This window comes from Prionailurus bengalensis, chromosome E4, assembly GCF_016509475.1.
Source record: "Prionailurus bengalensis isolate Pbe53 chromosome E4, Fcat_Pben_1.1_paternal_pri, whole genome shotgun sequence".
NCBI lineage: Eukaryota > Metazoa > Chordata > Mammalia > Carnivora > Felidae > Prionailurus > Prionailurus bengalensis.
The window spans coordinates 11,546,091-11,569,408 of NC_057360.1; the positions used below are offsets into that span (position 1 = coordinate 11,546,091).

Genomic DNA, 23,318 nt, shown 5'->3' on the forward strand with positions numbered 1-23,318 from the left:
AGGGGACACCCCTGGAGCACCTGGTTCTGGTGACCAGGGGGGGGACTGTGTTAGAAGGTACCACGGGACCTAGCTGGTGCTAGGACACTAGTTCGCAGACTAGCGTAGCTGACCTACTTAACGTGTAGAAACAAACAGAGACAAAATGAGAAGACAGAGGAGTATGTCCCAGAGGAAAAGAACACGACAAAATCACAGTAAAAGACCTAAATGAAATGGAGACAGGCAACATGCTTGATAAAGAATTCCAGGTGATGGTCATGAAAGATACTTACTGGACTTGAGACAACAGTGGGTGAACTCATGAGAACTTCAGCAAAGATGTAAGAATACATATACGAAGACACATAAACAAAGATATGGTCAGAGTTGAAGAAGTGAATAACTAAAAGTAAAAATAAACTAGAGGGAATCAACAGCAGACTAGAGAATATAGACGGTTAGATCTGGAAGACAGGATAATGGAAAGCAACCAAGTTGAACAGCAAAAAGAAAAAAATAGTACTAAAAATGAGAACAGGTGAAGGGAACTCCGTAACGTCATTAAGCGTAATAAAATTCATGTTATAGGGATCCCAGAAGGGGAAGAGAGAGAGGACGGGGCAGAAAACTTATTTGAAGAAGTGGTAGCTGAAAACTTCGCTTATCTGAGGAAGAAAACAGACCTCCAAGTACAAGAGGCACAAAGAGCCTTAACAAGATGAACCCAAGGAAGTTAAAACCGGGACACATGATAATTAAAATGGCAAAAGGTAATGATAGGAGAATTAAAAAAAAAATTTTTTTTAACATTTTTTATTTATTTTTGCGAGACAGAGCATGAGCAGGGAGGGGCAGAGAGAGGGAGACACAGAATCCCAAGCAGGCTCTGGGCTCCAAGCTGTCAGCACAGAGCCCCCACACGGGGCTCGAACTCACGGACCGCGAGCTCGTGACCTGAGCCGAAGTCGGACGCTTAACTGACTGAGCCACCCAGGTACCCCGATAAGGAGAATTTTTAAAGCAAGCAAGAGAAAAGTAAACAGCTATACACAAAGGAAACCCCAGAAGGCTGTGAGCTGATTTTTAAGAAGAAATTTTACAGGCCAGAAGGGAGTGGCATAACATAGTGCTGAAAGGTAAAAACCTGCCACCGAGAATACTCTGTCTAGCAAGATTCATTCAGAATAGGAGAGAGAAAGAATTTCCCAGATGAACAGAAGTTGAAAAAGTTCATCACCACTAAGCCAGTTTTATAAGAAATGTTACAGGAAATTCTTTAAGTGTAAAGACCATAACTAGAAGTAAGAAAAAAATTTTTTAATTTTTTTTTTAACGTTTATTTATTTTTGAGACAGAGAGAGACAGAGCATGAACGGGGGAGGGGCAGAGAGAGAGGGAGACACAGAATCGGAAGCAGGCTCCAGGCTCTGAGCCATCAGCCCGGAGCCCGACGCGGGGCTCGAACTCACGGACCGTGAGATCGTGACCTGAGCTGCAGTCGGACGCTTAACCGACTGAGCCACCCAGGCGCCCCAGTAAGAAAATTATTTTAAAAATTCACAGGTAAAAGCAAGCATATAGTAGAGGTAGTAGGTTAACCACTTACGGAGCCAATAGGAAGGTTAAAACGTAAAAGCAGTAAAAGCAGTTATAGCTACAAAAATCAGTCAAGGGATACACAAAATAAAGAGGTGTAAAATTCAACGTTACATACTTAAAATGTGAAGGGAGAAGTAACAAGTTAGTGCTTTTAAGGATGTATTTGAACTTAATATAAAGGGAAAGGAATCCAAGCATAACACTAAAGAAAGCCATCAAACCACAAGCAAAGAGAGTAAGAGAAGAATAAATGAAAAGACCAGAACTTTTTTAAAAAGCCCAGAACACAACATAATTACTTTAAATATAAATGGACTAAATGCTCCCGTCAAAAGAATGAATGAATGGATAAACAAACAAACAAACAAATAAAAACAAAAAAAACCCAAGATCCATCTAGGTGCTGCCTATAAGAAACTCACTTCAGACCTAAAGACACATACAGACTAAAAGCAAAAGGATGGAAAAACATACCATGCAAATGGAAACAAAAAAAACCCAGGGAAGCAATACCCGTATCAGATGAAAGAGACTTTAAAACAAAAACTTTAGCAAGAGACCAAGAACTGCACTACATAATTATCAAGAGATCAATCCCAAAACAGGACACAATAGTTGTAACTATCCACGGACCCAACATAGTAGCACCTAAATACACGAAGCAAATATTAACAGATATAAAGGGAGAAATTGACAGGAATACAATGGTGGTATGGAACTTTAACATCTCACTTACATCAATGGATAGATCATCCAGACAGAAAATCAACAAGGAAACAGTGGCTTTGAGCAACATGTTAGACCACACTCACCTAACAGATATATACGGAACACTGCATCCAAAACCAGAATCCACATTTTTTTTCAACTGCACATGGAATGTTCTCCGGGATAGATCACATGTTAGGCCACAAAACAAATCTCAAGAAATGTAAGAAGACTGAAATAATACCAAGCATCTTTCCCTCACAGAATATTATGAAACTAGAACTCAATTATAAGAAAAAAATCTGGAAAAAACAGTCACATGAAGGCTAAACAACATGTTGTTAAACAATTAATGGGTCAACTAAGAAATCAAAAAGGAAATAAAAAATACATGGAGACCAATGAAAACATAAACACAATGGTTCCAAAACCTCTGATGGAGAAAAAGCAGTTCTAACAGGTTATAGTGACACAGGCTTATCTGGAGAAACAAGAAAAATCTCAAATAAAGAATCTAACTTTACGCCAAAGGAGATAATAATTGAAAAAAGGAAATAATAAAAATCAGAGCAGAAATAAAGGAAATAGAGACTAAAAAAAATAATAGAAAGGATCAATGAAACCAAGAGCTGCTCTTTGAAAAGATAAACAAAATTGATAAACCTTTAGCCAGACTATCATGAAAAAAAGAAACTCAAATAAATAAAATCAGAATCAAGGAGGAGAAATAACCACTGATATCACAGAAATACAAAGATTATAAGAGAACATTATGAACAATTACATGCCAGCATACTGGACAACCTAGAAGAAACAGATAAATTCTTAGAAACATAGAGCCTTCCAAAACCGAATCAGACAGAAATAGAAAATTTAAACAGAGCAATTATTAGCAACTAAATTAAATCAGTAACCAAAAGACTCCCAACAAAGTCCAGGGCCACAGGGCTTTACAGATGAATTCTACCAAACATTTAAAGCAGAGTTAACGCTGGATGGCTCAATATCCATAAATCAATCAATGTGATATATCACATTAATAAGAGAAATGATAAAAAGCATGTGATCATCTTAACAGACGCAGGAAAAATATTTGGCAAAATACAACATCCATTCATGATAAAAACTCAATAAAGTGGGTTTAAAGGGAACATACCGCAACATAATAAAGGCCATATATGAAAAACCCCCAGTTAACATTATCCTTAATGGGAAAAAACCAAGAGATTTCCAAGGTCAGGAACCAGACAAGGATGTCCACTCTCACCACTTTCATTCAACACAGTACTGGAAATCTTAGCTGCAGCAATTCAGACAGAAAAAAGAACTAAAAAGTATCCAATTGGTAAGGAAGAAACAAAACTCACCATTTGTGGGTAATATACTACTATACAAAGAAAATCCTAAAGACTCCACCGAAACACTATCATAACTGATAAATGAATTCAGTAAAGTTACAAGATACAAAATTAATATACAGAAATCTGCTGTTTCTATCCACTAATAACAAAGTAACAGTAAGAGAAATTAATACAATGTCATTTAAAATTGCACCAAAAATAACGGAATACCTAGGAATAACTTTAATTGAGGAGAAAGACCTCTACTCTGAAAACTACAAAATACTGATGAAAGAAACTGAAAACAACACAAACAAATGGAAAGATATACCATGCTTACAGACTGGAAGACTTAATATTGTTAAAATATCCATATTACCCAAGGCAATCGACAGATTCGATGCGATTCCTATGAAAATGCCAACGACATTCTTCACGGAATTAGAATAATCCTAAAACTCTGTATGAAAACACAAAATACCTTGACCAGCCAAAGCAATTTTGAGAACAAAGAACAAAGCTGGAGGTGTCACAATCCCAGATTTCAAAAGATACTACAAAGCCACAGTAATCAAAGCAGTACAGTCCTGGCACAAAAATAGACACACAGACCAATAAAGCAGGTAGGGAGCCTCGAAATAAACCCATACTTGTATGCTCAATTTGTCTAACACAAATGAGGCAAGAATAAATAATGGTGAAACAGGAGTCTTTTCAATAAGCGACGTTTAGAAAACTAGACGGCTATATGCAAAAGAAGGAAACTGGACCACTTTCTTACAACATACACAAAAATAAATTCAAAATGGATTAAAGACCTACATGTGAGACCTGAAACCATAAAAATCCTAGAACACAGGCAGTGATTTTTCCGACTTCAGTCATAGCAACATTTTTTTTCTAGGTATGTCTCCTCAGGCAAGGGAAACAAAATCTAAAATAAACTATTGGGACTACATTAAAGTAAACAGATTTTGCACAGCAAGGGAAGCCATCAACAACATTAAAAGGCAATCTACTGAATAGAAGAAGACATTTGCAATGATCTATCCAGTAAGGAGTTAATACCCAAAATATATAAACAACTTCTACAACTCAACACCAAAAAAAAAAAAAAAAAAAAAAAACCCACCCCAAATAATCTGATTAAAATGGGCAGGGGCCTTAACAGACATTTTTCCAAAGACATCCAGATGGCCAACAGACACATGAAAAGGTGCTCGACATCACTTATCATCAGGGAAATGCAAATCACAGCACCATGAGAGATCACCTGACATATTGATATTAGCCATTTGATATTATGGCTAATATCAAAAAGACAAGAAATAACAAGTGTTGGTGAGGAGGTAGAGAAAAGAGAATCCTCACACACTGTTGGTAGGAATGTGAATTGGTGTAGCCACTGTGGAAAACAGGTCCTCAAAAAATGAAAAAGAGAAATACCATATGATCCAGTAATGCCACTACTGGGCATTTACCCAAAGGAAACAAAAACACTAATTCAAAAAGATGTATGTGCCCCTATGTTTATTGCAGCATTATTTACAATGGACAAGATATGGAAGCAACTCAAGTGGCATCGATAGATAAATGGATAAACAAGAGGTGGTATCTTTAAACAGTAAAATATTACTGTGTCGTAAAAAAAAAAAAAAAAAGAATGAGATGTTGCCATTTGCAACAACATGGATGGGTCCAGGGGGCATAATGCTAAGTGACATAAATCAGACGGAGAAACACAAATACCATAACGTTTCACTTATATGTGGAATCTAAGAGGGACCCATGGATGTGTAAGCTCCCTGCACGGAACGAGATTTCAGTCATGATAATGACTGCCCGGATAGTATAGTGTTAATGGGTATGGAAGTTTCCACGAAGTAAACATTTATAACGGGAATAAGCTATTTCAGCATTTTATACATAGAGATCCATTACGGCTGTGAATAAAAACTAAACTCCTACCTATGCCGAATGAGGGAAATATTAGGATCCCTTTATTACGGAGATCATGTGTGGACCCACTGGGGGAGAAGTAATTAATTGAGCAGGAAACATGAGCTCTGTACGTGACAGGATACGGGAGGGAACATGAAATGGCTCCTTAGTCCAAGATTCCTTTATCTGAGAAAACGTCAATTCTTTATTACTAATTGGGCCATAAAGAATTAGAATTTGATTGGGGCGCCTGGGTGGCACAGTCAGTTAAGCGTCCGACTTCAGCCAGGTCACGATCTCGCGGTCCGGGAGTTCGAGCCCCGCGTCGGGCTCTGGGCGGATGGCTCAGAGCCTGGAGCCTGTTTCCGATTCTGTGTCTCCCTCTCTCTCTGCCCCTCCCCTGCTCATGCTCTGTCTCTCTCTGTCCCAAAAATAAATAAACGTTGAAAAAAAAATTTTTTAAGAATTAGAATTTGATAGCCTAATGCTTATTATATTTTCATTATATTTTCAGGATACTCTTAAAGGTTAGTGTAGAGACTTCCGAAATGCTCTGCTTGAGAGGACGAAAAATCTATGGAAACCATCAACTTTCCAGTGCACCTAGTTCCAGTTTTAGCCACACACAGTCAGCAGGGAAAGAAGCAATAGACTTTTCTGACAACCAGTAAACGGAGGCAGCGGTGGGATGGGGGCCCTTGAAAGTGGGGCTCGCCTCGTGAGTGTGGGACACTTCAGCCATGTGAGGGGGGGGGGTGGAGGCACACGGCCGCATTCATGATACGTTCCTCCGTGCGTTTACCTGATAGACACTGACTAAAAGCCTGCACTATGCTCGGCAGGGACTAGAGATTCAAAAGTCCGAGAGGTCCAGACCCTCAAGGCACTTACACAACCAGCAGGGAGAGAAGATACGGCTCGGTCCCCCCGCACACCTGTGCATCACATGCCCATGTTGAGTGGTGAGTGCAGATGTGAAGAACCTGAGGAAAACTGCTTACAGCTGTGAGAGACCCAGGGCCTCGGTCCTTGTTAGCCTCGGCATGCATTAATGCACACACACACACACACACACACACACACACACACACACCCTCTAGTCAGCCCCTGAAAGGGCATATGGCAGCCTCAACACTGAGACGTCATCACACACACACACACACACACACACACACACACCCTCTAGTCAGCCCCTGAAAGGGCATATGGCAGTCTCAACACTGAGACGTCATCACACACACACACACACACACACACACACACACCCTCTAGTCAGCCCCTGAAAGGGCATATGGCAGCCTCAACACTGAGACGTCATCACACACACACACACACACACCCTCTAGTCAGCCCCTGAAAGGGCATATGGCAGCCTCAACACTGAGACGTCATCACACACACACACACACACACACACACACACACACACACCCTCTAGTCAGTCCCTGAAAGGGCATATGGCAGCCTCAACACTGAGACGTCAGCCAAGAAATCCAGGTAATCAACCAGGTCACGACTGGCTCCTTTCAGAGAGGCCACAGACTTCTCGAATCAGGGGCCAGGCCTCCCTGGAAGTGTAATAACCCTTGGCTGCCGTTGAGTCCATTGAGAGAGACCACAGATCCCTTCAAATTCCAGACACTGCCTGCTGTTTCCAATTCTAAATCCTGGAAGCAAAATAATCCCTTTGCTGGTCTGACAGGGTCCAGGTTTTCCTCAAAAGCAGAACCATGGCCAACTTTTTCCCAAAAGGTATAAAGGTCAGTAATTTCCAAATGCTAGTTTAATTATTAGCTATGTCAGAATCACCAGCAACATTTAAACAACAACAACAACAACCCACAGATACAAGAGGCTCATCCAAAATCTACTTAACCAGAATCTTCTATGATAGCACTCCAGGCTTACAGTTCTAAAAACTCCATATTGCGTATCTAAAATTAATATAACACCGCATGTTAACTATACTGCAATAAAATAAAAATTAAAGCTCCATGGGTGATTTTGACGCATGTTCTTGGCTGGGAACCCACTGCCTTAGGGCAGCAGAATTGCCTGGAGGGCTGGTTACAGCCGATTCCTGGGCCGGACCCCCCAGAGTTGATGAGTTTATGAGTCAGGAGTCTAGGGTGGGGCCAGGGAGTTTCAGCTCCACAAAGTGGTCAGATGATGCAGGTGCTGCTGATCAGGGTAGGACGCTTGAGAACCACCACAGTGGGGAATGGCAGGGGCCGATTCTACTGGAAACCTGGTCCCCGGCTAAACACCTGTTATTCTTGTTGACCACTGTGGCACAGGCTGCCCCCCCCTCCCCAGTGCTCACTCTCCCTTTCTTCCTTCCAACAGAAACCTGATTGTGTTGGAGGGAGCAATGTTGTCAACGAAGAGAACTCCGTTTACCAGTTCCCCTTGAAGAAGGGGGTGGCCATGGGACGAAATCAGCAGACAAATCATAGGCCGAATTTGTGGGGTGGGCCTCCTGGAAAAGCTCCTCAGAGTGTGCAGGGAGGAGGATGCTGACTGAGCCGGTATTTTTCACCTCTTGCCCCCTGCTCTTCCCCACTCCTGCCTGGACCACAATAGTGATCGATGCAGCTCCAACAACCACGCGGGGACCACAGGCAAAAAGCACAAGCTAAGGATGCCCGTGAGGAGCATGAAGATGGGCTCTACCAGGCCCAGGCGGCCTACATTCAGACCTCCAACTGGTCGCCCATTTCCCCCCATCTTGTTAACTCTTGCCTGGCTCTGGGATTCCTCTCCCCTGGCTCCCTGTGGCCCCTCGGTGTCAAAGTAAACTCCCTTGAAACTTGAACTTCTTCACCAGGCCTCCCGGCCTCAAATGAGACCTGAATCTCCCCGAAGTCATCACCTCCTCGGGCCCTTGGGTGCAGCTTGTCTCGCCAGCGCGTAAAAACAGTGCTCCTCTTTCTCCCTCACGGAGGCCCTCAACTCCGAGGCTCTGCCATCTGGCTAGATCCTCTCTTCTCCTCCTCGTTGCTGTCACACGCCTCAGGTTCACGGCCCTCCTTTGCTGGGAACTTCAAACTTTGGATCACCATTTTCCGCTCCACCCTGCCTCCCGGCCAAGATCCCAGGTGACTTTAATTTCACGCTGAAGCCTCCACATCTCTGGTGACCGAAGGTGGCCTCCGCTCCGGCCCACGGCCTCTTCCACGGCCACGCCCTGAACCTCAGCCTCTCCCCTGAGCGCCACCTCTGAAATTTTAAATTCAGATGAGTCTACTCTGATCAGAGCTCCCTCCCTCGGTTGTTCCAGGACGTCTGTCCGTAAGCTTCAGAAAGGCTTTCAGTCCCTTTTGACTTTCTGCCTTTATTCTGGCACCTCCCCCCCCCCCCCAATACACCTTCCCTTATTTAGGACTTCAAACACTCTTGCTGACATCCTCAGTGATCTTGCCTCATGCACCCACCTGCAAAAACCTCACCCTAAATATCACCCAGAAATCTGTATTTTGCCATCAGCTCTTTCTCCATGGCTGTCTCAAGCCTTCTCCACATGCTACATACTGCATAGGAGTCACTGAACACGTAAGTGAGTCACCTAAGCAGGTTGTAGAAAACTTACACATGAGATCACGTTAGGCTTTGCCATCAAATTTATGAAAGAACTTTGGGTTTAAGAAATTTAGGTGTCACAGATAACGACAGCGGTCGCCATCACCTGCACTTGGAGACAGGAGTTAATCTGGTCTCATTCTCCTAGGTTACCCTTCACATCCAAGTAGTTTCTGAGGCTATCCGTTCTGGCCCCCTAAATGTCTCTTGACTGTTCCTACTGCTACATCCATTCAGGCTACCAGAATCTTCCCCTAAATTACCTTAACAGCCTTTGGCCAGGTCTTTCTCCCTCCAGACCGACCAGAACCCCTCCCCTCCCCCTGGATCTGTTCTCCATCCTGCAGCCAGAGTGATCCCTGTAACACAGATACGACTGTGCTATTCCCCTGTGTAAAACATTTATTTGGATTCCTGTTGCCCTCCGGATAAAGTTCAGATGTCTTAATATGACTTTACAAGGCCCTTGATGACTTTCCTAGCCTTATCTCTTGCCATTTTCCACCTCAAGGTCAAAGTCCCAGCCTTACTGAACTATTTTTAAATCTCTTAGTGAAAGCTGTTCGCTTTTGTCTTAGTACAAGTTGTTCCCTCTTTGACAGTGTACTAGTAAAAATCACAACTCTTCCTTTGAGATAGAAACTAAAACTAAAGATAAATTATGAGTGTCAGTGTGTGCAGAGGCCCGTACTAACCACGGCCAAGAAAGCCAGGCCTGTCCAACCATTTTATTCCTACACCTCTGTTTATTTCTGGCTAATGTTTGATTAACTTTTTTCCAGAGTGTACCAGAACAGGAATCAATGCAGAAATAATTATATATCCAAACTCATATTTGTTTTGACCAACTATTTACACATATAATGAAATATTTGATCAACTTTAAAAATTTTAGTTTTATGACCACAAAAGTGATATAACCAAGTTACAGAATACCAGGAAAACAAAAACAGAGGAAAGATCCATGTTCTTGTTATTCTAAAAAACAATTACTATGATTACTATCTCCTAAAAGGTAAACTCCACAAAGGCAGGAGCTGCATGGATCCTCTTTACTGCCGTGTCCCCAGTGCTGTCTTCTCAATTTAAAAAAATGTAAATATCTGAATCAATGACTGATATACTATGTTGTTATATACAACTCAAAATTCAAACACTGTATTTTCTACTATATACCTATTCAGCAACTTTGAGAATTTCAACTTCAGTACATGTAAAGTGTTGGTTGCTCCTAGGAAGATAATCAGGAAACAGCAGTGCTGGGAACTGACTACAGAAGGAACACGAGCAGCAGAGAAGCTTTGGGAAAGATGAAGGAGGAAGTAAAACTCAAGAAATATCACCAGTGATGTGCGTTGAGAGGAGGACTCAGGCTAAGTGGAGCAGGGGGAGGCATACACAATGTCGGGTCATAAAATCCAACAGGCATCACGCAGCTTCCTGGACAACGGGGAGCCAACAAGTGACTCTTTTGTATAAGCCATACCTGCCGTTCAGCAAAATCAGTGTGTCAGAGTCTCATTAGAAATGTACACAGAAACCATCTAGAAAGGTTTCTGATGAGCAAAGGAATAAACGGACCAATTATATTAGAATCTCTGCTTGTTATTGTCAAAAGTGTCAAGGTCACGAAAGTCAACAGGCAAGAAAGTCTGAGGCAAGTTCCACATTGAAAGAAACTAAGCAGAGAACCAAACACAATGGGTGACTCTGACCCGGATGCTTTTGCTATTAAAACACATTACTGAGACAATGGGAGAGACCTGAATGGGATTTAAAGATTAAACAGTAGCAACATATCGATGTTAGTTTCCTGACTTGGATGTAGGAAATGCCCCTTTCTGTTAAAAACACACACTAAAGTATTCAGATACAGGACATTATGCTGGCAACTTGATCCCAAATGTTCATGAAAAAAAAATTGTTTTGCACTGTACTTGCAACTTTTTTGAAGTCTGAAATTGTTCAAAAGAAAAATAATTAGAATCTCTAAGGGTAGGTCTGGGCATCAATATTTTCAAAATGGCCTAGGTGATCCAGATGTGCAACCAAGGCTGGAATCTGTTGCTGTAGTTCATCATCATCATCATTATTTGGGAAAAAAAAAAAAAAAAGGTTACATACTTCTGCCCGGAGTGCATGAACCATAATTTATTTCACCAAATCCTTCCCTCTTTTTCTTCAAAAATGATTCATGGAGGAGCATTTACGTGCTGGGCAAGACAGATTCTCTTCCCTATGAGTATTCAGTCTTCTGGGGAAATATATGTAAGCGAACTGACAATGTGCTGTGGTTAACAACAATATAATTGCTATCATTTGTTGAGCAATTACTCTGTGCAAGGCACCATGCTACCTGATAGGGCGGGCACTGCTATTATCTTCATTTATGGAATGAGGAAACCTAGCACGATGAAATGAGTGTGGAGTGCAGGGTGCAGGGCTGTGTCGGCTGTGGGCTATGCTGCTATGTGAGAGGGAAGCAAAACCCTATGAAAACACGGAAGGACCTTTGATACAGGCAGGGAGGATCAGGAAAGCCTTCTCAGAGGAGGGACCTTTGGACACGCACATTATTTCCGATTTCAATTGCCCCAAATACTCCTTCAATGAGCATCTGTGCAGGGAACTTTCTATTTTGTAGTCCTGCCCCCCCCCCCCCTCTGGTTAGATTCTAAGAAGTAGAATTCTGGAACCCAGTGGAAAAACTCCGTGGCTTGCAATACCTGTTGCCATGTAGCTGTCCTCAGCAATATGAGGGTACCTGTCTTGCTGAAGCGTCACCTTTCCGAATCCTTTGCCCTTAGTAAAAACTAATATTTCTTTAATTCTTTAATTAAAGAATTTCTTTCAACTAGTTTTGCTATACACTTTGCCATTAATGCTTTCTTTACAGCTCAAATTTAAGATCTTTAGAGTTACTACCAATGAAGTATCCAGAACATTACCAGTGAAACAGCCTTATAAGATGTCTCATACCAGAGATACTGTCATTTATTCCTATAACCACAAAAATGGTTATGTCACAGTTCAGAGCCTCCGAATAAATCCGATTGCTATATTCATGTTAAGACTTCTATGGGCGCGTGCGTGGCTCAGTCGGTTAAGTGTCTGACTCTTGGTTTCGGCTCAGGTCATGATCTCACCGTTCATGGGTTTGATCCCCGTGTCGGGCTCTGGGCTGACAGCTCAGAGTCTGGAGCCTGCTTCAGATTCTGTGTCTCCCTCTCTCTGCTCCTCCCCAGCTTGCGCGCTCTCTCTCTCTCTCTCTCTCTCAAAATAAATAAACACTAAAAAAAAAAAAAAAAAAAAAAAAAAAAAAGATCCCTGACCTTAAAACTTATTGTGAGCTCAATAAGGACAAGAGAAATGTCTTGTTTGACTCTGAAATCCCATTACAATGCCAGCAAGTAATACGTGCTGTAATCATTGGCTACAAAAATAAGTCCATAAAATAGATGGTAATAAAATATGAATTGAAACCATACCTTCTAAATTCTACACATATGACAATAAATAAACTCAGCTCAGGAAATATCACCTGAGGGAAAGATTAAGGAAAAGTAACTTTTTTCCATTTCCCTGGCTCCCCACGTAAACAGGGAGCCCATAATCCCAGGGTGCCAATGACAGTTCCAGTTTATGTCTTTTGTCCTAGCATCTTGTCTGAATGGAGCTGCCTTTCGGAAAGTTCCTGGATTAGGCAATCCATTTTACGGTCAACCTACATCTAAAGGGTGTTCTCTTAATGAGCAGGAGTATAAAGGGCTCCCCTGATCCAACAGCTTGTCTTTATGTCGCTCTGAATTTTGCTTTAGAGACCTATGAACAGATAACAATTCTGACTTCTAAGTGTTTTATAATACTTTATCATTTAAAGCCAAGTAACAATCTGCAACGGTTAATCCCTAACTAGGAGAACATCCCTTGGTTCTGTCAGCAGTCTTTGTTCCATTTTGCTGATACAAGTGAGACATGGAAAGAAAAAGGGACTTATCCAAGGTTACATCAAGTATGAATCACCAGGCTGCTGCAGCTACAACTTCTGGTTTTTGATGAATTCTCTAAACCACACTGTTATTAACACAATGAAATCCCCCAAGCAGTTAAGTTAGAAAGATTTTAGTCATTTAGTAAATGGCTTTGTAATAAATAAAAAAGTTTCATAAATTTCATAAAATAATACATTTCATAATTTAATAATATTTCAATTTCACTGAACAGTCTGTACTCAAACCTAGTCTATGGGTCCTAAACTCTCAGAAGGTAAAAGGACTATTTATAAAGTTGGCGAAAATTTTAAATAAACATGGCATACCCTGCGTAATTATAAAATGAAGTTTGTTACATTTTTATATTTCACAAGTATGTCAAAATTTCGTACCGGGGTGCATAATTTAGATAAGAATACATTACCATGTAATCACATGTTTATCACATTAACATCTTGTATTATAGCAAAAAACCTTAATGGAGTTAACAAAGTCACTCTCGATAGCAACAAAAACAAAAACGGATGAGAATAAATCTAATATGCCACGTCAAGACCCCTATGAAAAAACACCCTATTGCTTGCATAAAAGAAGAGGCATACACAGTTGGAGACTCACAATTATAGATAAGTGACTTCCACATTAATTTATAAGCATGTTAGTCAAGGTCCCGCTTACATCCTGGGGGAGTAGGGTAAAGTTCCTGTGGAGGAATAAACTTAAAAGAATAAAGCAAGAAAATTTTTTCAAAGTATCAAGTACAATAATAAAAACAGTACTTTGTTGGCCCAGGCCAACTGAAAAAGACAGAAAGTTCAGAAACAGGCACAGATGTGCATAAGCCTTTAATAAATGAGAAGTAACAGTGAAGGCATGGAAGAATTTAACGATGTTGTGACAGCTGACTAGTCCGCACCCGACACCATACGTCAAGTTCCAGGTGGACTGAACGTTTCAACATAAGAAAATGAAAACAAAATGTGGGGGAAGACTTTTTCTTTGTATGACTTGAGAGGCAAAAAAAAAAAAAAAGACTGATAAATTTGACATAAAACATAAATAATACTCTCTAAAATAAATATGTTTTCAGGGTGTCAATCATTTTCTGTCATTGATGCTATCATCACTTCGGTTTATCATGTGTCTTTTCATTTCATTTCAGTTCCTTTTGACATACAAAAGCGTTAAAACTGCAGAATGAAATTTCAATTTTTTTTTTTAATTTTTTTTTTCAACGTTTATTTATTTTGGGGACAGAGAGAGACAGAGCATGAGCGGGGGAGGGGCAGAGAGAGAGGGAGACACAGAATCGGAAACAGGCTCCAGGCTCTGAGCCGTCAGCCCAGAGCCCGACGCGGGGCTCGAACTCCCGGACCGCGAGATCGTGACCTGGCTGAAGTCGGACGCTTAACTGACTGCGCCACCCAGGCGCCCCTCAATTTTTTTTTTAAAGTTTATTTGCTGTTGGCCTAGAAATGGCTTTTTAAAAACCCAACCAGACTAATATTCACTAATATTTTCTTATAATTTTTCATTGTTTTCTATTTTATGTTAATTACACAGATGAGAGGTCAACATATAGCTCTGTCCTATAGGAGCGGTTTGATTTAAGAATGTTACTACTTAACTTCTGTGTCTCAATTTATTTTACTGAAAAAATGGACATAATAGTAATAACCTATTAAAGTTCCTTTGGAGAGTAAAATAATTAATTTATACAAAGTGTTTATCTATCATGCTAGATAGAACCCAGCATATAGTCAGTAAACGGTAACTATTACTTTTAATATTATCGCACTGCATATTTGACTTCTTAATTTCCTTACGTGTTTTTATGACTAGAAACTTAAGGTAATGGAATTTTTACCTGATTTTAAAACACATTTCACATTATCTAATGAATCCTGTAGCTCTTCTTTCTTTTTTTAATGTTTGTTTATTTTTGGCGCTGGAGAGGCAGAGAGAGAGGGGGACAGAAGAAGATCCGAAGCCAGCTCTGCGCTGACAGCACAGAGCCCGATGCGGGGCTCAAACCCAGGAACCGTGAGATCATGCCCTGAGCCAAAGTCGGACACTTAACTAACTGAGCCACCCAGGCGCCCCATAGCTTTTCGTTTTTTAAATTATTGTTAAATATATACATTAAAATATTGCCATCTACGTAATATATGCCAATCACAAAAATACGCTAATTCTTTGAGTTACACACAGCATCTTACAATTTGGTCATTTAAAGTTGCAGTCTGAAGTCATCACATGGCCAAGTAATAGTATATAATCCAAGAATATTAAAAGGTCTCTTACACACGCCAGAACTGCTGAAATTACGAGTTTGAAATACAAATATGATGTTTACCTTTCTTTATCTTACCTCTAATAGGCCATCCTCTGGTAGATCAGTACAGTGGACAGCGTTCTGGATCTTAGTTTTACCAAAGATTGCTCTGAGCGTTCCAGGGCGTAAATGCCGGGCAATTTCCTATTAAATACATATTCACATAAAGATTAAAGTCAGTCATACAGTGTTAATAAGAAAAACACCAGCTACAGGAAACACTTGAATTATTTGTTTACGAAATACACGTATACATTGATGGCACTGATTTTTCCTGGAAACAGCATGAATGCATGAAACTTTGAGCGATGAAAAATTTCAGTTCATTCACTAGGCTTTTTCTGTGGCCTCTTGTAAAGTCGAGAGGGCAATAATAATCACATCTTTTTTATTAACAGATTATGGGAATCACATAAAATATGAACCTAGTTCATTACTGTGAAAGACTTGTACCCTAACAACTTGATTTAAAATGAATTAGTTTGCATGGATTTTAAAAGATTTTTCAAAATGTTACGGTTGTATCAGCTTTAGTACTAGCTCATATGAGGGGCAAAATGGTTACAAATAACTCCAACTTGAGGGTAAAAGAAACAAGAGGTTAAAAAAAAATGAAAGATGTGGGAGTATTCATGACCTGCTTATTAGTCTTTTTTTTATTCTAAGTGAAGCACTTCCAAAACTTCAATTTTAATTCTGACATCTACTTACAAAAATGGTATTTAATATATATGAAAATTTTTGATAAATGAAACAAATACCTGTGTACCCACTATTTAGGTGAATTAAAACAAAGCAACAACTTTGAAGTCCCCTGTGTGGGACTTTATCCTGACTCCACCTATCCCATCCCTACGTCTACCCGGAGGTGCCCGTTACTCTCAATTTTATTTAAAGATTCCCTTGTTTAGTTTTCAAAACACTGTTTTTCAGATTTATCCATGTTGTTATAGTCATAATTCATTTGTTTTTATTACTATATAAATCCAGTGTATGACTGAGCATATTTTATTCCGTTTCCTGTTGAGGGACATTGAACTAATTTCTTCTCTTTCCCCCTTTCCTTCTCCACTCCTTGCTTTTGACACACACACACACACACACACACACACACACACACACACACACATTCTGGTACAAGCATTCTTATACATAGTACAGGGTATACGTACAAGAGTTTTGCCTGCACATGCATACTCAATTATACTAAGTACTGTCAAACCATTTTCTTAAGTGGTTGTAATAATTTGCCCTCAACCATCAATGCTTAATAATTCCCGTTATCCACATAAAATCCAACATTTCATACTGGCTGACTCTTTTTTAAAAAAAATTTTTTTTTCAACGTTTTTTATTTATTTTTGGGACAGAGAGAGACAGAGCATGAACGGGGGAGGGGCAGAGAGAGAGGGAGACACAGAATTGGAAACAGGCTCCAGGCTCCGAGCCATCAGCCCAGAGCCCGACGCGGGGCTCGAACTCACGGACCGCGAGATCATGACCTGGCTGAAGTCGGACGCTTAACCGACTACGCCACCCAGGCGCCCCCTGGCTGACTCTTTAATTTTACCATACTGGTGGGTGTTAAATGGTGTCTCATTGTATTCTTACAGTTCACATTTCTGTAATTACTAGAGAAGTTTAGTGTCCTTTCATATACATCCCCTTTTGTAAAATGCTTATTCTTGTCTTTTCTCCATTTTTCTACTAGGCTTTTCTTGTTCTTTTTGATTATGATCCTTAATATATTCTGACTTCTATTTTTTTTGTCACTTTTTACGATGCATGTATCTTTTTCCAGGATGAAGCTTGTCTTTGGGTTTTCTTTAGTATGTCTTTTGTTGATGCACAGAAATACTAAATTTTAATGAAATTAAATTTATCAATCTTTTCATTTATGATTTGTGCTGTTTCTGAAGGAATTATTCCCTGCTCCAGGAACATAAGGATACTCTTCTCTATTGTCCTCAAAATCTTTAGATTTTGCCTTCCAAATAAAATTCTTGATCCACCTAGAATTGACTTTGGCTATCATCTGAGGGGGACATCCATTTCCATTTTTCCCTTATGGGCATTTAATTACCCCAGCACCATATATTGAATAGTTTTCCTCTTTCCTTACCAATCTCCAGTGATGACTGTTATGATATGATTTCTGTGTAGGTATGAGTCTATTTATTAGTTTCCTGTTTGGTTCCAGTGGACGTTTTGTCTATTCATGTATCTACATTATACTGTCTTAATTATTATACCTTTATAGTAAATCTTCAACTGGTAGGGAAAATCCTCCATAGTTTGGTTTTGAATGCATTAAGTTTGGACTGCCTATTAGATATCCAAGTGAAGCTTTCAAATACATGGTTGGGTATGAGTGTACTTTTCAGAGGAGTCTTTTAAACTGCAAATAACAATTTGGGGGTCCACGGCATTGTTAAGACATTTAAAGGTATCAGTTGGGTAAGATTGTGAAGGCAGTGAGATGACACATCGGGGCACCATATCATTGGAAAACCAAGGAGACAAGGAGAGATGAGCAAAGGAGATGGAGAAGAAACAACCAGCAGGTAAGGCGAGTTACAGAAGGGTCCTCTCCTAGAAGGCAATGAAGAAAAATGTCAAGGACAGAGAGTCCTCAACAGTGCCCAATGTTGCTGAGAAGTCAAGCAGGGTAAAGACTCAGGACTGAACACTAGGTCTATCAATATGGAGTCATGGATATCCTTGACAGGAGTGGTTCCAGAGGCCTGCAGATGAGCAAAACACTGATTAATGTGGTTTCCAGAGAAAAGGGGAGTAGAGCTGGGAAAAGTGAATACAGGCAAGTATTCTGAGGAATTTTGCTAAAAGGGGAGAAGAGAAATGGAGCAGTAAATGGAAAAAAGTGATATGAAGAGAGGTTTTTCTGGGGGAGAGGGTGAATTTTAAATTGGGAGAAATAACAGCATGTTTAAATGAGATACCACCTCACACCTGTCAGAATGGCTAACATCAACAACTCAGGCAACAACAGATGTTGGCAAGGATGCGGAGAAAGAGGATCTCTTTTGAACTGCTGGTGGGAATGCAAGCTGGTACAGCCACTCTGGAAAACTGTATGGAGGTTCCTCAAAAAATTAAAAATAGAGCTACCCTATGACCCAGCAATTGCACTACTAGGCATTTATCCAAGGGATACAGGTGTGCTGTTTCAAAGGGGCACATACACCCCAATGTTTATAGCAGCACTATCAACAATAGCCAAAGTATGGAAAGAGCCCAAATGTCCATCAATGGATGAATGGATAAAGAAGATGTGGTGTGTGTGTGTGTGTGTGTGTGTGTGTATGCGCGCGCACATGCACATGCGCACACACACACACTGGGGTACTACTCGGCAATCAAAAAGAATGAAATCTTGCCATTTGCAACTATGTGGATGGAACTAGAGGGTATTATGCAAAGTGAAATTAGTCAGAGAAAGACAAATATCATAGGACTTCACTCATATGAGGAACTTAAGATACAAAACAGATGAACATGAGGGGAGGGAAGCAAAAATAATACAAAAACGGGGAGGGGGGACAAAACATAAAGTCTCTTAAATATAGAGAACAGAGGGTTACTGGAGGGGTTGCGGGAGGGGGGATAGGCTAAATGGGTCAAGGGCACTAAGGAATCTACTTCAGAAATTATTGTTGCACTATATGCTAACTAACTTGGATGTAAATGAAAAAATTAATTAATTAAAAAATAATAGCACATTTACACACTGATACGAACAACCCAACGAACGGGAAGCAGGAGGGAGATGAATCGGGAAGGAGAAGCAGGAAATGCTGGAGTAATGGAATCGAGTGCAAGAGTAGGGGAGCTGGCCTTATCTAGGCCAAGCAGCATCCAGCCTGAGCAACAAGACCAAATACAGAGCCTGACGCAGGTAAGTGGTTCTGTGCAGCGGTGGGAACCTATTGAAGTTATTTTTAATTTTTATTGAGACATAATTTACATAGATAACATGTATCGGTTTAAGTTTCTTTATTTGAGAGAGCGTGCATGTATGTACACGTACGTGATAGTGAGTGGGGGAGGGGCAGAGAGAGGGGGAGAGAGAATCTCAAGCAGGCTCTGTGCAGTGCCCCACATGGGGCTCCATCCCATGAACCGTAAGATCATGACCTGAGCCGAAATCAAGAGTCAGCTGCCTAACTGACTGAGCCACCCAGGCGCCCCAACACGTATTGGTTTTAAGCGTAACTGCCCCATGAATTTTGTCGAATGGATAAACTCAGTAATCACCCCCCTAAACAAACTATGGAACATTTCTAAAGTTCCCTCCAGAAGTTTTCTTTTGACTGATTCTATTGTGCGGTGGAAAGGGCAGCAAGACTGTCATCAGCTGAGGGGAAGGCCGGGGAGGAGATTTGGGGATGTCAGGAGAGAAAAGAAGGTTTGGAATACATTTTAAGAGCAAGAAAGTGAATGAACCGGGAAAGTATAATGTGACGGCCGAGCAGCACTGAGGAACCCCGTCAGGCCCTTTGTTAGTGAGGTTAGGTGAGCAGTCATGAATGCAGAGGGAGATCTTTCAGGATAGCTGTGTTCTTCTCCAGCCACACTCAGCATCTGGTCGAAAGCTGAATTTAACGAAGGGCAGGGCTTTGCCAAAAGAAAACAGCAGAACAAGAGAGGAGTGAGGGGGGTTGAAGGTATATTCAAGGTAGTGATGATAATAATATTGGACAACACACATTACGCTGAGTAAGAAAGTGAGGGCCTGGGGTTGGAGGGGTGAGAGACAACGAGAAGGTAGATCCATGGATTGGAGCTCCTGGTGGGAGGATTATTAAAATCGGCGTGAGAAGAAGTGAGCTGGAAAGTTAAGAGATGAGATACTCGAAATTACTGGAAGTGAGCAGAGAGGGTGTGTTCGTTCACAACCCTCTTGGGATTTGCCGGGTGTAATCTGAAACTGGCCCCGGTACTCAGAGGGCAGGGAGAAACTGAAGAAAGAGGTCAGTAGCGGCAGTTTTAATAAGCAAGAGGAACTTGGGTGGCGGCAAGACGAAGGGATCCCTGTCCCTGCCAGCCACATCTTAACCTTAATTGGGTTGAGTCACATATACTGTGCAGGTGTCCTCAACTCCGTATCATTAGCTTAAGGCTGCGTCCTTGGAGCAGCCACTGGTGGGGAGCAAGGCAAGCAGAACCCACATTCCAAGGACAGGGAATGGGGGTGGGGGGCCTCTGATCGACTGGGTCGACTGACGGTCACGTCTTTCCAATGACCTTCTCCAACGGGGTCACAGTGATTTATAATGACCAGTTTTAAGGTGTCACCACGGCTAAGGTCACACGGAAGGCAAGAATACTAAAGAAAGGAGGGTCACAGACTGAAAGACCAAAGTACTCAACGGACCACCTCTATGGAGATGGAAGTCACCAAGGGCGATGGCGGCTGTAGCTTAGGATGATGCAAACATGCTGGGCAGTATTCACATCTGAGTCCATCACTTGAGCACATTTTAAAGGTTTGTGTTTATTTAATTACTTAAGTCTTCCTTCCAAGGTTGTATCAAATGTCAGTTACCAATGTACTGCATTTAAGAAAAACATTTTGATAAACTAGAAAATAAGGATAGCTTTATGTTTCATTTCAAATTCATTACATTCATTCTGTCCCCCGTAATTTTCCTGGCACGTCAGCACCCGATACTGGACATCTACTCTGCTCATGCGGTGGTAAGCTGCCATTCTGTGAAATAAGATGTACTTTGTGAAACTGTGAAGGTCACTACTTATTTTCCTTTTTTTATAGTTTTGTTTAGGAAGAAACACTTGGAAGGGACTCCATTTGAGTAAACTGTTTCGTAAGAACTTGTTCTGTACCTACTTTAGTTGGTGCACACCATTTTCATTAAAATATTACTTTCATATAAGTGACTGCTGTATGCACAGCACCTGAATTCTGAAGAGGTGTGGGGGGGGGGGAGGCGCATGTGTGTTGGTGGTTGGGGGGACGGTTGTTAATCACATTGTACTGTGGTGAGAGAATGTGGTCTTTTTGGTTTTCCTTTGAAGGAATTCGTTGGGATTTTCTTTGCACCCTGATACGTAGTCAATTTTCGTCAATGTCTCAAGGGTGGCTGAAGAGAGTACTGCACAGGTTGCATTCTCTGGCAAAACCAACTCTGAGGAAACCAACTCCGAGGTGTGCATGCAGGAAGTCTATTGGGAGGTGGCCTCAGCATCCACACTTGTGGGCAAGTGAGGAACACGGGAGTGGGAAGAGGGAGAAGTTGAACTTCAATGAGTAACACCGGCAGCCTTAGATAACCCCACAGTGAGCCCTGGAGATGCGATGACCCTTCAGAGTCAACCCGAATTGTAGCAAACAGGTGAGGCCTTGATCTCTCCAAACTGACACGCCACTGGACACAGGCCACTCCAGGGAAGGGGCTATGACCTTGGGCAAGGTGACTTTCTTCAGCAGAGGGCAATATGGGAAATAATTATGGGATTACTGTCAGCAGCCAACACACAGCTGCGGAACGGGCACTTCAGTCCGGAAGCTGAGGGGTGGGGGGCTGCAGACAATTGCAATCTGATTACCATCCTTTTTAGGTAATGAGTTTCTTCTCCTTTCTGGAAGGTTTTGCATTATCTCTTTATCTAGGCAATGGTCGTTTACCCGTCATTCTGCTCCACGGTCCACAGTCCAATTCAGAACATCAGCTTCTATTTCTTCTACTGTTTTCTCTCCTCCATTTCATCTCTTCTTTCCTTTGGCTATTTCTATGCAATAAATGTTGAGATTTCTGGTTCAATCCTCCCTCTCTCCTTGTATACCTTCCATCTGTCTTTTTGTACTATATTCTGGGGGAATTCCTCTGTTTGATCTGTCACCTAATTTGTTTTTAAACTGGGTCCATGGCGTCACCCTACTGACTTGCTATTTTTTTCAATTTCAAAAATTGCGTTTAAGGCTTTCACTATCTATAATTATTTTTTTATAGATCCAATTTTCCTTAGGTCTTTCTGAGGATACTGCCTCCTCTTATGTAAAGACTCCTTGTTAGGCCTGTTACTTTGGTTTCCTTAGGCACTGGCTCTGTTGGTTGCATCTGGTGTCTTCTTTATGGCACCGGTTAACCTCGAATGACTTGCGATCCTGGGCTCTCCGTCTTCCGGTTTGGAAATTTCTGTTTCCCTGTCATGGACACCAGAGGCATGCCGACAGGTGGGGCTGGCTGCTGTCCCTACAGAAGCGGGGCTTCCCATTTGTCCTCGGTGTGATACTAGCTACCCATCTACTACTCTGCCTCTAGCTAAAGCTCCAGATTCACTGCCCTGGGCTGCGGCTAAAAGCATCACCTGCCTTCTGCCCAGGTGAGCGGCTCGCCACGCAGCCTCCCCACCCATCACCCTGCCCGTGGCCTCCCGTCCCTCCCGACACGGAGGCCACGGTGTCTGACGTGCAGCACAGCCAGAGCCCCTGTCTTCTCTGAGCAGTCCTCTCCTGCATGCTGTGGAGTGCGGCTGTCCTTCCCCGTCCAAACCTGTCTGCTTTTTACCTTTCAAAGTGAATGGTCTGCTAATGATAGGCATTCTTTCTTGTTTCCAGCATTGCTGGAGAGTTACTCTTCAGAATAAAAGATAAGACAAAACGATGCGAAATACAATCTATCTCCAACCATTCCTGAGGCCGGGAAGAGCAGGGGATTATCTGCCACGTTAATGCCTACTCATCCTGCAGACAGTCTCTATTTCCCCAAGCCCATTAAGCCACCTTCAATTCGCTGTTCATGCTGCTCTCATTTTGTATCTAAAATGCAAATATTATCATGCTACTCACCTGTAGTGGCC

At 41.5% G+C, this 23,318-nt stretch overlaps 1 protein-coding gene across 3 annotated transcripts in view; it reads right to left on the bottom strand.

Annotated features, from left to right (window-relative positions):
- NME7 (NME/NM23 family member 7) overlaps positions 1–23,318 on the bottom strand; it is a 262,618-nt gene that overhangs the window by 41,547 nt on the left and 197,753 nt on the right. For 2 of the 3 annotated variants that reach the window (XM_043568420.1, XM_043568422.1), the window contains one exon: positions 15,513–15,620. In XM_043568420.1, coding sequence (XP_043424355.1) covers positions 15,513–15,620 — 108 coding nt within the window. Of the gene's footprint in view, positions 1–15,503; positions 15,621–23,318 lie in introns of those variants that run through there. The other variant, XM_043568421.1, reaches the window with a different exon arrangement.